Source organism: Rhipicephalus sanguineus, chromosome 5 (assembly GCF_013339695.2).
Source record: "Rhipicephalus sanguineus isolate Rsan-2018 chromosome 5, BIME_Rsan_1.4, whole genome shotgun sequence".
Lineage (NCBI taxonomy): Eukaryota > Metazoa > Arthropoda > Arachnida > Ixodida > Ixodidae > Rhipicephalus > Rhipicephalus sanguineus.
Genome location: NC_051180.1, coordinates 161,067,317 through 161,088,487, shown reverse-complemented (window position 1 = coordinate 161,088,487; position 21,171 = coordinate 161,067,317). Strand labels below are relative to the sequence as shown.

Here is a 21,171-nt window from a genome sequence, read left to right as displayed (position 1 = left end):
CTCTCGAAAAAGTGCGAAGCGTCAGCACGTGGCCGAGCAGGAAGCGAACGGCTTCGTCGAAGAGAAGACGATGCCGTACTGGCAGGGGGCTTGGCCTGGCTGTGGCCGGAACACCTTTTAAAAGCACTCGGAGTAGCCCATTCCGAGAACGCGGGCCCCACCACCAGCAGCAGCAGCAGGGAGCTATCTCGCGCCCATCTCTCCTCTTTTTCTCACTCGGTCAGATTCTCTTCCGACGTGCTCTCTCCGCTCGTACACGCTCCCGAATCTCCATAGTCCGGGCGTGTTCCGCTCTTGCTTTTTGCACTCGTTTTTCTTCGAAGCTCTCGGTGGCTTCCTTTCGCAACCGGTCACTGTCATACATGCACGCCCTTTCGTCCTTGCGGTGGAAAGTGTCGCGCTACCCTGTTGAGCGACGCAATCATGCTTCTTTGAATTCTTTTGCCTTCGCATAGTTGACACAGGTTGATGGTTCTTCCGAGAAAATGGCCCGTACAGAGGCGGCGCGGGGAGATGCCGTCGAAAGCGACGCCTTTTCGTACTCGCGCGCAAAGTCGTGGGCACTTTGGCGGCCAATGCGTGAACTGCCGTGAAAATCGCTTTTTGTTGCTAAATGGCGGTACCAAGCATCACAAACAAACGAAAAAAAAAATAGATACTAAGTATCCTAGAGGTTCCGTGGGTGTTCGCGTCAAGCGTTCCGTTTGAACACCATGCAGTCATGGTGTTCACACAAGGTCTCCTCAAGTTCTCCTCAAGCACCTTAATAGCCATTGATCGACAACTCTTGCTGTCATATAGTGTCTTGGGGTCAGTAAGGCTTTTGCGTTTCTCGGAAGTCCTGCATGTGTAATCGAATGTGACAGGGTCATTTTGATGGGGGCGAAGTGCAGAAAGGGCCCGTGTGTACAGAGTTGTGTGCGCGCTCAAAAATAGGAGGTGGTCAAAATTAATTTGGAGTCCAGCACTAGAGCGTGCCTCATAATCATATCGTGATATTGGTACGTGAAACCCTATAATTTGACTAATTTTTGGGTTGGTTGATTGTGTTCAATATTGCGCCGAAAAGCAGGGTGTGAGGCGCAGACCATATGGGATATAGGTAAGGCAGATAACCGGTGCTCCGTAATAGTGTGTGCGTGTGTGTGTGTGTGAGAGAGGACGTTTTTCTATAATAGTGAGAGAATGGACGCCAAGGGACAGCAGAGATTGGTTGGTGCAGTTAGGTTGGTGCGATGACACGAGAAACGTTACAAGCAAAAGGTGGTATTAGTTGGCCCAAGATAGATAGTACAAGTTGATTGACGGATGCCTGGGAAAGACGCTCGTCCTGAAGTGCATTTCGTGCTCAGTCATCTCTCGCGAGTCATCTCCAACATTTAACAGGAAGGATAACGAAAATATATCCAGCAAGTGTCTCGAGCGGGGCTATAAGCTTCTCTCCTGTACAGCCAGATTGTGGGCCTCAAGTTACTTAAAAGAAATAGCAATGAGAGCTGGCACCATTACGACCTCGGGCACTGAGATATACCCTCGTATGTTCACGATGCAGTAGCCTTATGTTCTTGTCGGGCCACTTAATTGTCCGGTTGCAGATTCGCAATGAAGAGAGGGTTTTTCAGCAGTACCGTTTACGCTACGTATACTACGATCCGGAAACGCCTTGACCGCGGGAGTTGCTCAATGCGAACGTTAGCGTGATGGGATGATGGAAGTGGCCGATACAGGTCATCATCATCGACGTCAACAGAAGCCTGACTACGCTCACTGCAGGTCATAGGCCTCACCCATGTTTCTCCCGTTAACCATGTCCCGTGCCAGCTGGGACCACGTTATTCAAGGACACTTCTTAATAGCATTTGCCCACGGTTGCGACCTGGGTCACGCCTCTCGTGCACAGCTGAGGATACGGGCCGTGGTATACCATCGCTGTCACCGAGCCGGTGGGATCACGAGTGGGGGTCGTGACCGGAGCGTTCATCACGTCGTGTTGAAGAAAGAAAAAGACTTTATATACACGTATTTACATCGTTCGATCTCAGTGAACAGGCTCCGGCGCTCCTCGGTGCGCCGGATTAAATTGCAATGTTGGGGTCCATCCCCACTTTCTCCTCTCCACGCGGTGGCAAGGATTCCACCAATCCGGCAGCACTGGCAGGAGGAGCATAATGAAAAGCACGCCCGTGCCTCCCAAGGTCAATGGCCAGTTGACTACCGTTGGTGATGGACACCTGGGATGAACCTTTTTGGGGAATCGGCCTGCTCGTTGAAGACGCACCTGGACAGCAAAGGGCCAGATTGGTGACATCTGCACGGCGTCGGAGAGACGACCCCGCAGGTTCGCAGAGCGCCATTGCTACTCCCCTCCATCCCGTTGGGAAATGTTTCCCCCGGAATGTCTCAGTCGCTGAAAAGCGGTCGAGAACGACGACTGGCGTCAGCTGACGGGGCCGGCAGGGCGAAGACTCCACGATTCCCAGTATTCTCGCTGTTCGAAGGTCGGCGACGTTGTGGCATTTGTGCTGCGGCACAACACCACCTAGCTTTCTGCCTCCCTCTGCTACGCTTGCCTTCTCTTGGAATACAGTCTGTTACCCCTAGTGACGTCAGCTCGCGAGGAGAAGCGTCCACAAATGCCCCCCACTGACACGGACGAGGCGAACGGAGGGGGAGACCAGTGTTACTAGACTACTCTGGTCGCTTGCACCTCCCGTTTGACGAGCTGCTGACGACGAGCTGCTGACGACGAGCTGCAGACAGCCGTGCAGCTGCAGACTGTACACCCGCTGCCGCTCTCTATGTCTCTGCAGGAGCAAGTGCAACAATGTGGCCAAACAAGAGCCCGAAATTCCGCCATATCCCCCACCGCCGGGCGATTGTTTGTCCTTTCGGGGAAAAGGTCCCAGTCTCCCCCGAGGAGGCGCGGGGGGTCACGCCCACTCGCTAATCCGTGACGTCGCGGTCACGTGATTTGCAATCCCCTCGTCTCCCCCGAGCATTTCTCCCGCGTCTGAATACCCCTTCGGTTTTGTTCCCTGGCCCATTGCGCTCTCATCTTGTCCTCTCAGTGGCTCGATGAGACCTCAATTTTATTTGGAACCCTTTTCGCAAACCTCGAAGTTTACAATGCGAGAATTGCATACTAAAATATAGCAACTTGCCGGCCACGACGGTATGATATTGCAATACTTACGGTACGGTACACCAGCACTGCTTAAAATGTTAAAAGCGCGCGACACTTGAACGAGAACCTTGACATCCTGAAGCCGGTTATCTAACTCTTCGGTTCGTTCTTGTGGCTCGGTATTTCATTTAAACATGCACACCCAGGCACGCGCGGGGTTTGGCCGGGCGTCGTCGCGAGCGGCGCCTGTTGCCGAGCGCCTCGAAGAAGCGACGGCCCCTCTGGCCTCATCGCTGGCTGACAGGTTATGAAGTGGTGTCGGCGCACTGGACGAGAAAGGAACGAAGAGGGGAATCTTTTCGCAGCCTCCGGAAAAAGGATGAGGAGGGGGGGGGGGCACTCGAGACGAGGCGGCGTCCTGCGTAGCTCACGCCGCCAAGAGTGCCTGGCGATTGCGGCGGCGAGAAGGCGCGACCGGGGCCGTCTTCTTCTTCAAAGGCGCTTCGTGAGTTGCGGCGGAGGTTACCCATCATCTTGTTCGTGTCCGTCGGCGGCGTCCGTGCCTTGATCCACTTGGCTGGCAGGGGCTCAATTGAAGGCCCGCTGCTTGCGGCCTCTTCTTTCTTGTCAGGGATCCCTTCTTTGGTGATGAGGAGGGACCGCCGATGAGGACCTTCCCCTGTTGTACGACAAGGGACGCGCGGACGTATTTCACCAGGGCCTGTGGTGGGATACGTGCGAGAGATGAGGCGCGCCTACGATGCTGCGCTTATTGAAGCCTGTATAGCTGGTATACTCGCAAGCGTTTTTGAAATTCTCGTGCTAGCGTGCGTATTTACGTAACCAGTGCATATCCATAGCTATTTTCACAGTTCTGGGTCTGGACACAAGGCGATGATGACGTTGAAGAATGGCTGGAACATTGACGGGCAATAATAGCAACGCCTGTCGACCCCCTTTCAGTGAGGTGCGCGTGTTCCTCGTATAAGGCAGATTTTTATTCTTTTTAATGTATTTTAGTATTTTTTATTCACGAGCGAACGTGCTGTGCCGGTTTTCTTTATCGAAACATAACGCGAGAATATGGCTGCGATGACAGAAATATTTTTCTTTCCAAAAGGCACGACGTCTGTAATCCCGAGCTATATCACATTACAAAAATGCGAGTCGCATTGTTGTGTGGTATGCGACCCAGGCCTTAGATGATTCGACGTGTGCAACCTTCAGTTTTCATACAATCTTCTCCTCTGCGGCGCTCGCAGTGTACACGGGCGCGTGCCCGAGTACGCGCTGCAGTGTCGCTTTCCATGCAGCGTCGCGTGTTGCATCACAAGGCGGCGGAGTCGCGTGATTGTTTGTGTCTTGACGAGCGGGGGGCTTGCGTCGTTTTCTCGAGCGCGGGGCGTTGCCGCGGAGCTGCTGTCGGGCCGGAGGAGTGGATGTCTTTGACCCGCAAGCATTACACTGTCGCGTGCAAGTCGTGTTCTCACTCCCACGCATCAGCCGCCGTTCTAGCAGCGACTGCGTCGATTTGTACACTGACGCCACTCCGTCACTCGGTTGCCGCTGTACGCCGCGATTATTGCGGCAGAGCCGTCGTGTGAAGTGCGCGCATGCTTGTTTCCATTCGTCGACGCAGAAGGACGGTTTTGTAAGTCGCATCATTGGGGAAGGACGTGGTGAGGAATGTAGCTTCAAACATCCATATTTTCCCGATATTATGCCTTCGTGTAGGGAAGATGGAACTCCCATAGAAAGCACTGTTGATTGGGTGAGTTAGTGGCATTAATTTCGTTTCGCAAAAGCGCGGAAGGACAGGACAGAAATACCGATGCAACCCACGGGATAAGGGCTGACTGTCGGTTAAGTTTTATTCAAATGCAGTCATGCATGTATTATATGTAGACACACTACCAAATCAAGATATCTTACGTGAACGCGCGTGAAAGCACGTCGCGCCAAGAAGGAAGAAAACAAAGAAACTAAGGGGGCATTATACGCAATCACAGTGAAGCCAAGGGGAGCCGAAGGGATTATCGCCCTGCTGCGGTGGGCTGCGCATTCCGAGCCTTTGTGCGCGCTGTTCTGGAAAGTCATTGGTGTATTAGAGCACCGTGTTGCCGCCTCATGTGCACGTTTCAACGAATACAAAAAAAAAAAAAAAATGTGGGGTTTAGCTTGCCTACGGGACTCAAAATTAATTTGAACCACCTGGGTTTCTTTAACAACGTGCACCTAAATCTAAATACACTGGTATTATTATTTGCGTTTAGCCTTTATTTACACGTGCGCCAAGTTTGTCGCAATGTCACCCACAGGCAAATGAGACGACGATTTCCACGTAATTTCGTTTTGACGGTGCGAAATCATTTCACAGCAAGAGGTCGCGGGTTTTCAGATATAGGCTTCCAAAGCAACGTCGAGAGGCGGCGCCACTGCCCTTATCGCAACTGCGGGCGTCCACGGCCACAACGCTACCGCCCCCGCTTCCGCGTACGCGCAGAGCTCTCGGATTGCATCTGTGGCGCGTCACAATGTAACTATTGGTGACTAGCAGTGCTCTGGGCCGAATGAGAAGCGCATACGCGCACGTGTCCTTGCCGCCACCGCTGGCAAATCCGGCGACAAACCGCCTTCGCGGGCAGCGTCTGCCCCCAGTAAAGGATAGCTCAGCCGCGCGAGCGTTGCGCCCAAACTTGAGCTTGGCATTTCTCGACTCCGCCGGGCTATCTCGATAGTAAACTCTGACAAAAGCACTCCTTACGCTTTGTTGGTTCGTAGTCGCTCTTTTCCTAATCGATTGTAATAATCTTATCTGCAGGCTTGTATTGCATACTCGGAGCTGATTGCGCCATGCTGCAATTGCCAGTCTGTATTTCCAGGCTGATCGCGCCTGTAGAAAAACGCTTCAACCAACCAACTCTACGAAGCGCATCGTGTACCTAAAAACTTCGCACGGCCCCGTATGCATTCGCCTAAGACGATTCGAAGGCGAAAGCCATCTTCTTTTTTTTTTTTTGTTAGTCGATTGTATTGATCCCCACTCCCCGAAAGCTTTCTGTGCCTCACGGAGTTTTGAAGTGCCTCCGGGATCGGCCCACCTTTGACCAAACAACATATGTGATGACCTCATCATATCATGTGACGTGACGTCACGAATTTTGGAAATGTGTGACGCCATCGCGAGATGGTGATTTTTTTTTTTTGTGCATCACTCGTGTTGACGCCGCTGATCAATTTTTCGCGTTTGATGAAGTATCTGATGGTTCCGGCTTAATAAAATAAGCTGCTGAGTGAAGCTATAAGGCTCAAAGTTGGTCTAAACTGCACTTTCTTCTCCTTTATATTTCTTAAATAGTAGTAGTAGTAGAAGTAGTTGTACTAATAGTAGTAATAGTAGTAGTAGTTGTAGTAGCAGCTTCAAGTGGCTGCTTATTTAGTGAAACACGCATACATAAAAATAAAAGCTTAACTGCTGGTCGAAGGCAGTTGCAGTGCTCGCGCTAACCACTTACTGCTGGCCACATGCCGCCAGCAGCCACAAAGCGATCACGGCCGTCCGGTCACTGGTTAGCGTGATCAGCTGACAGTTCGACCATACCTGAATGGCGCGAGCCGCGTTTCTACGCACGGCGGTAATCGATTCGTGCCTCCCCGAGTGCGCGCGTTTGTTACGGTGACCGCAGTCACGTGCTCGATGGCCGACTCGTGCCCCGCGGGGAGATATACTCTGAGGGAGAGCGAAGCCCAAGATCAGTGACACGCTCCACGACCGGCGAACCTTTTGTTGTTTCCTTTGTCGGCGCCGAGAACACGCAGCGGCCGGCTCCGTGGGTCGCATCGCCCGGGTGGATGGCCCCTATCGGCCGCTCGCATCTCCCGCCGGATCAGCGCGTGCTTTAAATACGTACACGCGCACGCGGCGGGACTGTCCCGCGGGTTGCGCTGTGGCTCGCCGTGGAGCAGTGAGGAGCGGTGCCAATTGCGCGGCCATGCAGCGCCAACAAGGACGCGCTCGCTTTGGGAGAAAGCGCACGGCGAGAGGGGGGCTAGCGAGAGCGCTCTCAAAGGCCTGCCGCTTTCTCACAATGACAGGTTAATCTCGCCGATGATGCTCGCGCAAGGGCCGGCCTGCAATTGCGGCGGCGCAGATATTTCATTATATATCGGTCAGCCTTTCTGTATTCGCTCACTCCTCCTCGGCCGCGGCTTGGTAGTTTTCTCCCTCACCCATCTCTTGACGAAGATGCGGGAAGAAAGTTCGGCGACTCCTTTCACAGATAACCCCTCTCTATTCCACGCCGCATCCGTGTACTTGCCCTTGCGTGCCCTTTCCCACTGCCCATTTGTTAGAGGATGGCAGGCGCGAGGGTGTGTTTGGTTGGCACTGGAGGTTGGGAGGGAGCGCAACCTTCCCAGCCTTTTCGGCGCAAGGAGTTCTTTTTTTTCTCATGCGTTTTTTTTCTCTTTCCCATGCGTTCTCTCTCTCAGCCAGCCGTTTTGCTACCTTCCGCTGCGCCCGGCTGCACTGGCGCCGACTGCCTGCAGCTTGGGTGCGCGCTTCTGCATGCCAATTTTCTCGTCGGTCCGCGCGCGGAATCCGAGAGTCGCAGAGCAGCGGGCGAAGTTGTTCGACTTGTGTCACGGCGGGTCGAGTGCGTTGTTTTTCTTTTAAATGCCTCGCCTCCTCCTCCCGTTGCCTCATCATCCTAATGGGGGGCGGGCCTCGACGGGTCAGATTGTGACGGCGCGTCGTCAAAACGACGTGTCAGGTCGGGAACGTTGGCGTGGTCGCACTTCGGGTCGTCGTCGTCTTGGCCACGCGTTCGCCCTTTAACTTTGTGGCAACGACGCTCTCGGAAAACGAAACCGCGGTTAGTGCAGATGTGCGCAATACAGCGCGGAGAAGCTTATAGTTTGTGCGCTATTGGTTACCGAAGTAGCTAGCGGGTGTCAGAGCGTCAGAAATTTATAGCCGGCTGCATGAAACATTTTTGCGCCACGCGCCTCCTCTATCACAATGGGACACATTCGTTATAACGAAGTTTCGCAATAACCAGTTGTCTTTCTCCTATGCTTGCTTGTCGTGAGAGTGACGTCACACAGGAGAGGAGTCGTGGCAAATGCGTAACTTTGACGAACGTGTGTGCCGGTTATAACGTCTACGTTACCTATTATAGCGATGTCACCCGCAGTTCCACGATGCACGAGGCATAATCTTGGTTATTTTCGTGTATCTGAGCAACATCAATGCGGCGTCGTTGAACTTGCTCTGTGCAGCATTGAGCGTGCTGCTAGTAGTTGTATTTGCTTGGTCATCCATGCGCCGCTTGATGGCGCCTCCGTCCGCTCACATTTACGGAGCCATCTCCCCCCACCTCTTCTTGTAATCCGCAGACGGGAATAAGTTTGCGGACACCATCTATGGCTGCCAGAAACCTTATCTAATACGCTCCGTAAACCTTTAAATTCGCCTTAATACGACGACAATGCCCAGCGCATAGATTCTTATTGTGAGAACCGGCCGATAAATATTGTCGAGTACACAGCCGCCTTTCTCTCCGCCTGGGCTCATTTATAATTCTCTCGCCATTCATCTCCGTCTCGCGATCGCTGTACGATGTTGCGCAGCGATAAACAAAGGGTGGACTTGGCACGCCATGTATACGCATATATCTCCGATATCCATCTCCCGACTCCCGGTCAGCCTATATACCCGGGAGCGACCTGAGCGCGCATGCGCACAGAAGAAGCCTGAGAGCGGCGCTCACTGCAAGCTGTACCCTTTCGTTGTCTTGGTTCACGAAAGGCGAGCGCCCAATTCTTTACCGACTACGTAAAAACGAGTCGGACGTAGTACGTATACATACGTGACTGGAGCGCGGTCTGCGGTCGAAGGGCGGCAGCATCGGCAACATGGTTGCTAAATCGTCGTGCGCGCAGGCTTTGCTTTTACCCCTTTAATACATTTCATTTGCATAGCTGTCCCGCCGGGGACAGCGGGAGTAACCGATTGCCTTCGCCCTTTACGACTTAGACCGCGCCGTGTGCAAATGAAGGCGGCCCTGCTGTGCACAGCCGCCATACTTGCGCAGGTTGAAAGTGTGCTCATCTATCATTGGCCCTTTGTATTTATTTCTTGGATTTCGCCAACAGGCGTTGTTTTTTCTGTCGCGAACGCCGATTTTGTGTTCTTTAATTATGCGACGAAGCTGCGTCGGTAATGATGTGGCCGTTCATGGTAAAGCGCTACAGCGTTGTCTGCGTCATCGGACCGTTACTTCATGCCACGCGCAATTCTCACCAGTTCAACAAGCGATCTATTTCGCTTCTTCTGGTGTCTTGTTATTGGCTTGGAATGTGTGACCCCCGCCTAGTTTTGACTGCGTGCGCAGTTTATCAGACAGAGCCGCGTCTGCAAAACATGTACAACGAACCTCTATATAACGAAGTTCCTGAAATAACCAACTTTACTCGGTTCAGTTTTTGCTTCCTTTAAAACGCGTGTATTTCTTCTCCCGATCTAATGAAGCAGTATTGCGATGTACTTAGATACAACGACGGTCCCGCTATCAAGAAAGCAAAATAAAACAAAAACAAATTTCGAACCTTTGCATTAGAATTAGGTAAGTGCGCACGCGCGCGCGCACGCACACACACACACACACACACACACACACACACACACACACACACACACACACACACACACACACACACACACACACACACACACACACACACACACCACACACACACACACACACACACACCACACACCACACACACACACACACACACACACACACACACACACACACACACACACACACACACACCACACACACACACACACACACACACACACACACACGCGCGCGCGCGCGCGCGCTAAGCAAGAAAAAAGTATACGCAGTGAACACGAAACAATACCAGAAAATGAACATACATACGTCTAAAAACCAAAGCAATTCGTTTACTAACATTGCGGCAGATGGGCCATTGCGGTACACCGCCGGTAACATTGCCGGACCGTTACCGATATCATTGCAGTCGGTCTTCGATATATTTAGTGTGTGGCAATGTGCAAATGCCTGAGGCGTAGATCAATGACGCTGTGTATGAAAGAATATAGTTCGCTTTCGCCAAGCTGGTGCCTATGCGTATCTTTCCTGCTACACCCACCTCACAAGGTGCCATCTTTCGTGTACAGAACGCGGCATGCGCTACAAAAGCCGCGCGTGTGTCTCTCTTCTCGCTCTTTCCGGCGCTGCTTTGTTTGCTCATACCTTTGTTCTTTCTTCACGTCCGCAGTCACCCTGCGTACCGAGTCACGTGACGCTGGCGCCGGAGTTGTGTGCGCCCGTGTCTTACTCGCTGCTCGCGTTGATGAATGTTGCTCGGGCACGCACTGTCAGCAGCCTCCTCGACTCGTGCGCGTTCGTGAGACACGCAGGTTCCGGCGCTCGACCCACGGCACGGATGGCTGCCAGCCTTCGTCGTATACGGATGGCTATCGCGGCCCTGTCGTGGTGCGGTTGACCCCTTAACCCCGAGTGGGCCGGCCCGATCCGAGGACTATAAGATCGTCTTATAATAGCTCTTTCTTTTTTTCTTTCTTGTCTGCTCTCGCTACGCGCATTCCTCCGTTGCTTCTCTGCAAATATGCAGCTATGTGAACAGCACCGACTAACTGTCCGGATATAATGAGACTTGCATTTTTCTCAATTTGCGTGCCCCGTTCAGCGCCGTCTGTGTACCGCCTAGTTCTTGTTTTTTTGAAGGGTGCCCGCCCGGGAACACGACTCGCACGCCTCCGGTGATTCGACTCTGTCCTTCCTGTCGCGTTGCCGCCATCAGAAAGGGCTAACAGTGTAGCGCGTGACGCCTTGTTTTGAGAACTGCGTGCAAAGAAGAAAAAAATGAAGATTGATGACCTTTCGTGCCATATTGTCCGAGACTTGATTTTTGAAGAGAACCTCAATCTGACCCATATCGATTCGCGATGTGCCCCTTGTAACTATGGTTCTGCGCGATCACCCTTTTTTTGCTCGACGCTTACAGCATCCTCCCTTCCTCTCATTCTATATGCTCCTTACCTTCCCTCAATGTAGGGAAGCTGATGTGAGGTTCCTTGCGGTCTAGTTTATTTGCTGCTTGTGGTCGCTCTGCTAAAACAAAACAACCGTATGCCGGCCCTTACATAAAACAATCGCTGGCACGCTTTCTGTGGCGCGTTTGTGACTTATCTTTTGTTGTCAGTTACGATGACAGTTACTGTAGTGAACTGGCCTTCTCAACTTCGCTCTTTTGCCCGTTCGCAGACTGGCCGGGGCGGCCCTGCAGAGTGCTGGTCTGCAGGACATGGCCTACCTGCAGCAGCAGCAACAGCAACAAGTGCAGCAACAGGTCCAGCAGCAGCAGCAGCAACAGCAGCGTCGACAGAACGCCGCCGACGCGGCGGCCGTGGCGGCGGCGTTGCAGTCTCCGTACCGTCTCAGCCCGTACATGGACCAGGTGTACAGCCCCTTCCAGGCGAGCCCGCCGCTGGCGATGCGGGTGCTTAGCCCCCTCGATCATCGGGGTGAGTACACGCTCGTATTCCCAGTTGGAGATAGCCCCACGATATCGCCTTCAGTATGTGCTGATTGGCTGGTTGAGGAAAGGCGGGCGAGTAGTCGCTTCAGTCATTGGACACGCGAGATTCTACGTCACCAAAGTGACACAAGCGATTGTCCCTGCGCTGAACGTGACACGCGCATCTCAATGGCGGCCCACCGAGACAACTAGATCGATGCACACGTGCAGCCTTACATCCTATTTGCGTGTTATTTGTTTGCCGTGTACTATGTATAGACACTGAAACACACTTTATGAGTTTGTTTTTAATGACCACACTGAAAAGAAAACAGCCCGTCGTACGGCAAATATCTCCTTAGCGAGACAGGGCTAGCTAAACGCAGAGGATAACGACAATACCGTATGCATGACACATGTGCGTGGCATAACCAACGATCTCCAAGCACTTGCCCTTATAGCTGTACTTGTCGCATTAACGCATATTTGTTGCCTGGCACAACGTAAGTTGCACCACATCTGCGCGAACCCCTGGCGCAGTCGACATCGCTGGCAAGCGGCCTCACATAGTTTAGTCATAGCTTTAACTTTACGGTACTTCAAGGGGCAGTGTCTATACTGTGCCATATAACGTCTTTGTTCCAGCGCACAGTCTTGCAAAATGAGCCGCCGTTGCAGCTCAACAGAGTGGGCGATCGAACTACTCTTGCATCCATTATAACCGGGGTACAAGCTATAGTCTCGGTCACGTTTCGGCGCAGCGGCTCGCCTCCATTCTGCAGCCTCGCGTTGCGCAGCCATTCGGCGCATTGTCCTCGTCCGTTGCGAACGTTCGTCGCCGAAGAGTCGACGCATCTTCATTCGGATGCCTTCCGGCGGGCCGTGTCGGCGAGCATCGCTGCCATTCCTAGCGCGCCTTTCGGCGGAGGAGCGCAGCTCCATCCAGCGCCCGCCTTACATACGTGCTGCCTCCTCGGAGGCAACGCTGACTTGCAGACAACTCGTGAGTCCCTCTCCGGTGCGTTCGGACCGGCGGCGTAGAAAAACGCGCGCGCGAGCTCAGCATCTCTAAAACAAGCGTTCCATTCGGGCTTCGCCGGCAGTACGACGCGAGCGCGTGTCTATTTTCGGTGGAGAAGCATCGGTGCTGCGGACGTTTTGCGCGCGCCGCCCACGGCTGATGACCGAGAGAAGCAACGCGCAGTTCAGTGACGCGGTCTACCAACGGCGTGCCGCGCTGCGCCCGTGCAGGCGTGGGCGTCAAAGACGCCCGTTTCCGTGTGTGCAGCCGGCGTCAAAATCTCACGGACCTCGACATCCGAGGAACGTTAGAATGGTTTGCGTCTGGGACAGTTGGTGATCTTTCATGCTGATTGATGGCTACAGCAGACTAAATTAAGTCGAACGGATGAAAAAAATTTAAACGCACGAAGATACTGCAGGTAGTGTCCTTGTGCGTTATTGTGCGCTTTACTGCACTCTAAAAAAAAGAAAAAAAGAAAAGGAAATAGAGTGCGGGAGCAGGGCGGTTACATCCTTTGCGGCATATCAATAATCTGGCTTGATTTTCTTTTTGCTAAAAACTTGCGCCCGGAACCTTCTTTTTGGGAAAGAATGCTACGTCATGGTAATTTCACTCAGAGAACGAAAAAAAAAAAAGATGGCGGTTATTCTTTGGCGATAAGTTAAGACCCGCAGGGTGCGAATCGTAGAATTTATTGCACAGACTGTAGAAATCTTAAGATATTTCCTATGTCATTGACAGTGCGTATCTAGGGTGGGAGGGAGTTGCAGGGTCTCAACCCCCCCCCCCCCCCCCGCGCGAAAAAAACTTCTGACTACGCTACTGGTCATTGACCTGCACTGTACTACACACCGCGCGGTGCAGTCGACTTGGACCTCCGCGTTCACTTTCCGTGATTATTCCTTTAATTCCAGTATTTTAGGCATTTGTGAGCAGTAGTGTTATTGGACTTATTCATATAGTACACATACTTCACCAACTGCCGCTGTAAGAGGATTTCTGCTGTACTCAATTAATTGCTATTCCATTTCAGCTTCGCGATTAGGATACGTACTAAAATTATTAGACTCGTACTGTAGTGAAGCATTTGTTATAAATGGTCGAGCGAACTTGTCACTGTGCTGGCTGTCCCCCTAGTACAGTGTATTCCTTCAAGTAATCCAGCTTATATTATAGAATTGTTGTATGCCGCGGACCTTTAAATGTCTCTTTCTTTCTTCTTTTTTTTTTTTTTTGCCACTGTACATATTTTGCTCGGTACATGTGCGGCTCGGTACATGCGGCTCGGTACATGTGAGGTGTATATGATCGCCGGAAATTGGAACGGAAGCCCTGCAAGCGAATAAACGCTGAATAAAGAAAATGGAAAACTGAACAAAGTCTGAATGAACGAATTCTCGAGAAACAAATTGTCGATCATTACTTTCAGAAAGTGGCAGATGGGCTTTTTTGACGTCTGCGGCTGTAGTGTGTGCGTGTATCTAGGCTATAGCGTTTCATTTCTTTATTTTATATTCGACCGAGTGGTCATCACTCGCGAACGTCTGTCTTCCCTCGCGCATGCGGCATTTCTCGGAGAGACAGGCAAAATCCCGTCGGGTCTTCGGGGGGGCGGGATCCGCGGTGTGCGCGCGGCCCCTCGAGGCAACGCCCCTGCAATCTCGTATATCTCGCCCATATACCGTCTCCTGTGTGAGCTGGCTGCCCGATGATTATGGGCGCGCAGAATCGCCGACTACGCGCGGTCGACGTGATCGTTTCGTCTGGAGACCTGCTTTTCTTTTTTTAAAGTGGGAGGGCTCACAAAAGGCCCTTTGCAGCGGGCATTCACAAAAAATGGCGGTAACCGGCCATTGTAGCACCGAGATTCGCGCGGCGGCTCCACCAGCGCGCCACGCTCGAACGCTGCGACACTTACCTGCTGCGCTGCCCCAAAACTTTGGGTTGCCGGCTGCCACGCAAAAGAACAGTTATTCGATTGGTGTTCAGCGGGACTACGCGTACGCAGCCGACGCGTCAAACGCATCAGAAGCGAAACGAGTGTTGGGAACAATTTAAGGAGGTTATACTAAAACTGTAACCTCCTTGGTTGGGAATCACACCGAAGCGGAGGGCTCCTTTTAAAGCGACACTCAAGTGAAACAGTGAATCGGTTTGGATTTTTAAATTGTGCTCTACGAACTCTAATTTTGTCAATTACACTATCATAGGTTTATTATTAGTAGTAAAGGAGAAAGTCGAGCTCAATGTTTCATTTTTAAATTTTGCGGAAATTGCCGCACGTGAGGTCATGAATTTCAATGTGCATTTTTCGAATTTTGGCGACATTGGCTAAACGAAATTTCCTGAAACTTGGTATGTCTATGGCCCCCTCGGAGAACAATGCTGTACCCCATTTTCGCTGATTAAGAACTTCGTAGGGCCTGGTAGACGCCGTCAGAATCTATGACGTCGCTGCGTCTATGACGTTGGTGCAGAAACTTCAAGTTGGCGTCGCCACTCCGCATTTTCTTTTTGCGCATTTCCTCGCTTACCATGCAAACGTCTTCTCGCGGCAAGCGTGGTGATTTTGGAACTGTGAAAGAGTAATTTACTCATATGAGAAAAATCGCTTTTTTTCCCCGTTAGTGTCCCTTTAACTGCACCTGAATTCGTAGTTAAGCCATTTGTGTTGCACAACTTATGTAAACACCGACTTCGCGTCCGTGAATTAAACGGTCAACTCTGTGCCCAGCCACAGAACGCCGTAGCCGCAGCATAGTGCCGCCATGCAGAACAAGCTTACAAAACACATTCCTCTAGTGAAACAGATGAGTGAAGACTACTGGGACAAAAGCTAGTATGAAAAAAAAAAAGAAAAAAATCCGCATGTAAGCAAGCAATACATGGTGATAACACCTTGTATTATTATTATTATTATTATTATTATTATTATTATTATTATTATTATTATTATTATTACTATTATTATTATTATTATTATTATTATTATTATTATTATTATTATTATTATTATTATTATTATAGGCAGTAATTAATAATGCAATTAACTATCTTTAACTTGCTGTACAACACATGCTATTCAATTTAAAACAGGGGTGCTGTGCCTGAAAAAATGTGTAAGTAAATGTGTTGAGATTGAGTAAAAGATCGGAAATACTGTGTCATATTAATTAAAGTGTGTACAATTAAAATGAATTAAAATTTTTTGTGGTCAGTCTTGTAAGCTATGGTTTCTGGAATGCTCATGGACAGGAAGGTTTCGCCAGTTCCTTGGCTTGTTTGGCAGCGAACGAGTTAAATTGCTTCATCACACAATGTGTACATCAGGCCACTGAAAGGAATAAGATAAGTTAAATCAAGAGCTTATATGAATCGCTAGTACCGATATACCTTACACACAGAATTTTTTCATTCTGAAAAGACAGGGCGTGCAAACACGGACACAAGAAAGAAGTCAGGACGCCACAAACGCCTGTTTGTGGCGCCCTGACTTCTTTCTTGTGTCCGTGTTTGCACGCCCTGTCTTTTTAGAATGAATACGTACCAACTAGCTCAGCTCTCTGTTATTCTAACCAGAATATTTTGCATTCAACCCTCTGTGTCCAATGTATAAAGGACTTTACAGTATAACTGTCAATCTGGTGGGTGCAGTGTTATGAGACTAAATTGCTGCCAGCTCCTGTGCTAATCTCTGCTTCGTCAGCATTTGGAATTTTGTTTTCAGTATTCAGTATCCTTCGTTTTGAACACACTCCCCTCTAGTGGGTCATCCCGGGTGAAGGCGACGAAGGCAGTGCTCAACTCCTTGAAGACATCAGACTTGCACCGGCGGTTATAGACTAATGACGTTACCATGACTACAACGTGTGTGTGACTGTGCGCGCGTGCTCTCCTCCTTCTCTCTCTCTCTTTAAAACTCCCCCATCCCTTACCCCAGTGAAGGGTAGCATACCGGTCCTTCTAGACTGGTTAACATTACTGCCTTTCCTTTCTCTCCTGTTCCTTCCTTCCCCTCTAGTGGTTGGTACAAGCAAGGTGATTATTTTTGTTAGTGTGCAGTGTTTCTGTCGTTAACTACGTTGTCAACAATGCATCATTACTGGCTGATTTGGTAGAATGGATGTGCCCACACCTGCTAGTGGTATGGAGTAAACAAAGTTAATTAGCGTTGACATGTGAAGCTTTAACAAATTATTGCCGGCACTCTGGCATAGTGCCTATGGAACTTTCCTGCTGATTGAGCATGAGATAATGTCCACAATGTGCAGTCCTTCGGACTGCACTACAACGAGGGTGAAATGCAAGGACACTTGTTTAATTCAGATTGTACCATGCATCGTACAAGAAACATGGCTGATCAAAACAATTCCAAATCCTTTTGTTATGCTGTGTCTCATTTAAACTAAACCACTCAGTCAATCAACCAATATAGTCGCTGTCCAATTCTAATTTTAGGTGTATGCAACATATGTGTGTGCTGATGTTGATTGCAAGTGCTTCCCCAAGCTTAACCTCTCCTGCCTTGTGTTTTGGGTTTTTTTCAGGAATTCACATGGATTACATCCAACAGATGGCAGCCCTGGGCCAAAGGGGTCTCATGGACTTTCATGCAGCAAGTGCAGCTGTCACACCGGACATTGCATTCTCGGCCGAAGGTATTATACATTGAAAAAAGAAATACGGTCTTCACCAGACATGCATTTTCATTGGCTGTATTCACTCTGATGTATTTTCTAATGTTAAATACACAATTATGACATAGGATTTTTCGCTCTGACAAGGCGGATAGTTGCGATTTCTAAAATGGCCTCACCTCGCAGGAACTCGGCTGGCTAGTCCCCGAGCTGGAGCACGAGGCCGCAAGCGGGCGCTCTCCAGCTCACCTTACTCGGAAGGCTTCGACATTGGCTCCATGATCCGGCTATCTCCCAACTCCTTGGTTTCTTTCATGAATGGATCCCGGAGTTCCAGTGCCAGTGGCTCGTATGGCCACCTTTCAGCAGGTATCAAAAACTTCCTTCTGTACCCTTAGGCATATTTTGTATTAGTAATAGACACGCTAAAACGTTTTTGCGTGGATGTGCATGCAACGTACAAAGACTTCTATGTGTAGTTAATTGCCATGTTACATTGCAGATGGGCTTGTAACCCTTTCCCAGGATGAACATCCTGTGTACCAGCATCCATATAATATGGTAACACTGTGTACACAGTCTATTGCAGATTCATTTGCAAATGCACATTCTTTTTAGGTACAAAACATAAATCGTGGCTTCAGGAAGGGAAAAGAATAGATGGAGTTTTATTTTACCACATATTATGGGGGGCTATAGCATCATGAGAGGCGGATTACCATTGTTCTTGGAACAAATGTTACGTAATCACTGCTGCTGTGTGTAACTCCTGTGAGATCTACACCTTGCACTGTGATAGAGAAGCATGAAAGAGAAACGTGGATGGCACAACCAGCAAAGGTAAACTGGAAATGATACGCTTAATGAACAGTTTGAAAAATGACGGTGCTAATTACGAAATTTCAAAATGGCTGCACGCGTACCTTCTTTGTTTGCGACCTGCCACACAGCGTAGTGGCCATTATCACTTAAAGCTCTGGAGTTAATTCAGCATTCTTTATTTACTGCGTTGTTCACTTTTGACAGAAAAATTTCTTGCTAGAAACCTTGTGTGCACAAGTGAAGACTACCTAGTGGTAATTGAATAGTTGTTTCTATGGCACTGCCTTTATGTACTCTTTTTGTTCTTTTTTCTGCATTCATATTGGAAAGACTACATGGTGAGTTGACAGAGTTCTGTATGTGACTTGTTGGGAACACTTGCTTGCTAATGAACCGTTTATGTGATGCAAGAATTTTCGCTTATGTTGCAAACAATGCTATATGCGCTCCACCCCTCTCTGGTGCATGCTTGCAGCCTTACAGAATGTCAAACCCAGTGAGAGTGGCATTGTCATCTTTGGCATGGTGTTGTCCACCATCAACATGCTTATTTTGCATTCTGCAACAGCTACGTGGTTATCGTGGCTGACTAGATAACTTGGGGTATTTGTGTCGACCAACTACAGCGTAAAACGTGTTTGAGCAGGAGTTGCTTTGTTGCCACTATGCACAGTAATAAATAGGGATGCACACATGTAGTAGTGCCCTATTGAAAATACGCCAAAAACGAGTTTTATGTTGGTACAGTTTAGTTAATGTTAACTCTTTGTTAAACGATTCCTTTTCGATTCGCAAGAAAAAGAACAGATTTTGCAATGTAAGGGTAGGAATGTTGTGCTGTTGTAAGGTAATCTTGCATACACTACATGCCTGGATACTCAGACTTCTGAATGGGGCATTACGAAGGGAGGAAGGCAGCATGTGTAGTTAGCACTGTTCCGTGTATGGCAGTTTGTAATAACGCACCGATTTACCCATATGTGTTCTAGCAGTCGATACTGATTACACTGTGCCCCCATAATTATCCCGCAGGCACACTTAGTCCAGCGATGAATATGGGCACGCCAACCGTGGCAAGCCATCTGCAGCAACTTCATCAGCTAAACCAGTTGATGAGGCCGTTGCTGTTGCCCGGTGCCGGTGCGTTCGCACCACAAACCATCCTGCCCGCACCGGTTGTCCTGGGTGCTCCGCAGGGCAAGGTTGACATGAAGGTGAGAAGGCATCTGCCATTTTTCTAAACCCAAGCTGCTGAAGTGGACTTATGCTAATATTCCGCAATGAATGGAGAAACTGCAAGCATAACTAAAGGCACCCTTGATGCCTCTGTGTAGCACGGTATCATAGCATTTGTCTTTTTCATTACTTTTCATTTCCACCTCAAATCAAAGGCCTAATCCACATATGTCAAATTAACTACTTTTGCCTTGGCACACACAATTCAGTCATATGGCTACAAATTGCCAACTCATGCCATCTTGTCTATTTAGGATTGCTAAACTGCAAAAGGAAACAAGCAAGTAGATGCACACAGGTGTTTACTTTAAGAAAAAGTTTACTAGAGACATGTGCATGTACTCATGCATGCATGCATGCATCCATCCATCCATCCATCCTTCCGTATATACACGCATGCATATGTACACACACACACACACACACACACGCGCACACACACACACACACACACACACACACACACACACACACACACACACACACACCTGGTTTTGGGACGTTAAACCCCAAATATTATGTTTATTACACACACACACACAGGTGCACGCATACGTGCATGCATGCATGCATGCGTACATCCATACATACATACACAGAAAACTGAAACGGAAATGCTTACTGAAGCTAATTCATCCAAATGAAGGATAGATTTCTGCTACTGTATTCCTCATTCAAAGAAAATAGTTTCAGTGAGTGTTGTTGCACCTCGTTTTATTGCATTTGCTTGCGCTTGTTCTGCTATGAATATTACTTTCTTCTTTTATGTTAGATTGTGACATTCTGCCTCTAGCATTAAAAATTGACTTTGCGACTTGCCGCAGCACATACCTGCGTGTAATAGTTGATGTGTAACGTTGTGCACGTGTTGTGTAGTGCATGTGGAATATCGATTACTGGCAAAATGAGTGTACTATTTTACTGCAGCCGCACTTAAGGGACCCCAGGCACTCTGAAGCTGCTTTCAGCCCCTTTTAGCCCGAGTATCCTCCGACAATGCTGCCGAGAATAAAATCCTTTGAGTGATGAATCAACGGCTAGCCTCACTGTTTGTGTTTGTGAAAATGAATTAGGTATTTCGGGCGATGCAGGATGCTGCCAGCGGCCGGGAGACAGCCAGCAACATAGTGAGCAGCACGGTAGACACAGAAGAGGCCCGGCGACGAGTGAAAAAGGAAATCGACGGTGCATCCGTAGACGATGACCGGGACGGCTCGGGGGACATGAGGGACGAACCGGGCGACTTTATCGAGACCAACTGCCACTGGAAGGAATGCACGCGAGAGTTCCCCACGCAAGATGATTTGGTCAAGGTCAGTCTATAAAACCTATCGTCATGCATTGTGAGCCATCTAGTGCAGATGTTCCAAGACACGGTGTCATGATTTCACTGTCAAGCCTTTGTAACATGATAATAAATAACAGTAAGCAACCTTTCCCTTGAACAAGATCTTGTTTGAATTGAGCTGTTATATTTACTGTGGTTCATAAGTTCTGCTACTTGATAAAGGTAGTTCAGCATTACCGTGTTTTCTTGTGTATAATCTGCCAGTATGTACAAAAATTTCGATGCGAACGTCGGGGTGCTGTTATACACCAATTTCAGTGCACAAGTTGGCTTTGCAACACGGCTTGATGGCAACACAAGGAAGGCGGCTTCAGGGAGATACACGAGGATGTTATTTTCTATTTTTATTTTCCATGGTTTGCAGTCGGGGTTCGGGTTATATGTGGGGGTGAGTTATACGAGA

At 49.5% G+C, this 21,171-nt stretch overlaps 1 protein-coding gene across 1 annotated transcript in view; it reads left to right on the top strand.

The window, feature by feature from the left end:
• The window catches only part of LOC119394392 (transcriptional activator GLI3), a 76,693-nt gene that overhangs the window by 39,991 nt on the left and 15,531 nt on the right, over positions 1–21,171 (top strand). The window contains exons 2-6 of the mRNA XM_037661690.2: positions 11,449–11,708; positions 17,273–17,383; positions 17,549–17,731; positions 19,217–19,398; positions 20,512–20,733. Coding sequence (XP_037517618.1) covers positions 11,449–11,708; positions 17,273–17,383; positions 17,549–17,731; positions 19,217–19,398; positions 20,512–20,733 — 958 coding nt within the window. The remainder of the gene's footprint in view (positions 1–11,448; positions 11,709–17,272; positions 17,384–17,548; positions 17,732–19,216; positions 19,399–20,511; positions 20,734–21,171) is intronic.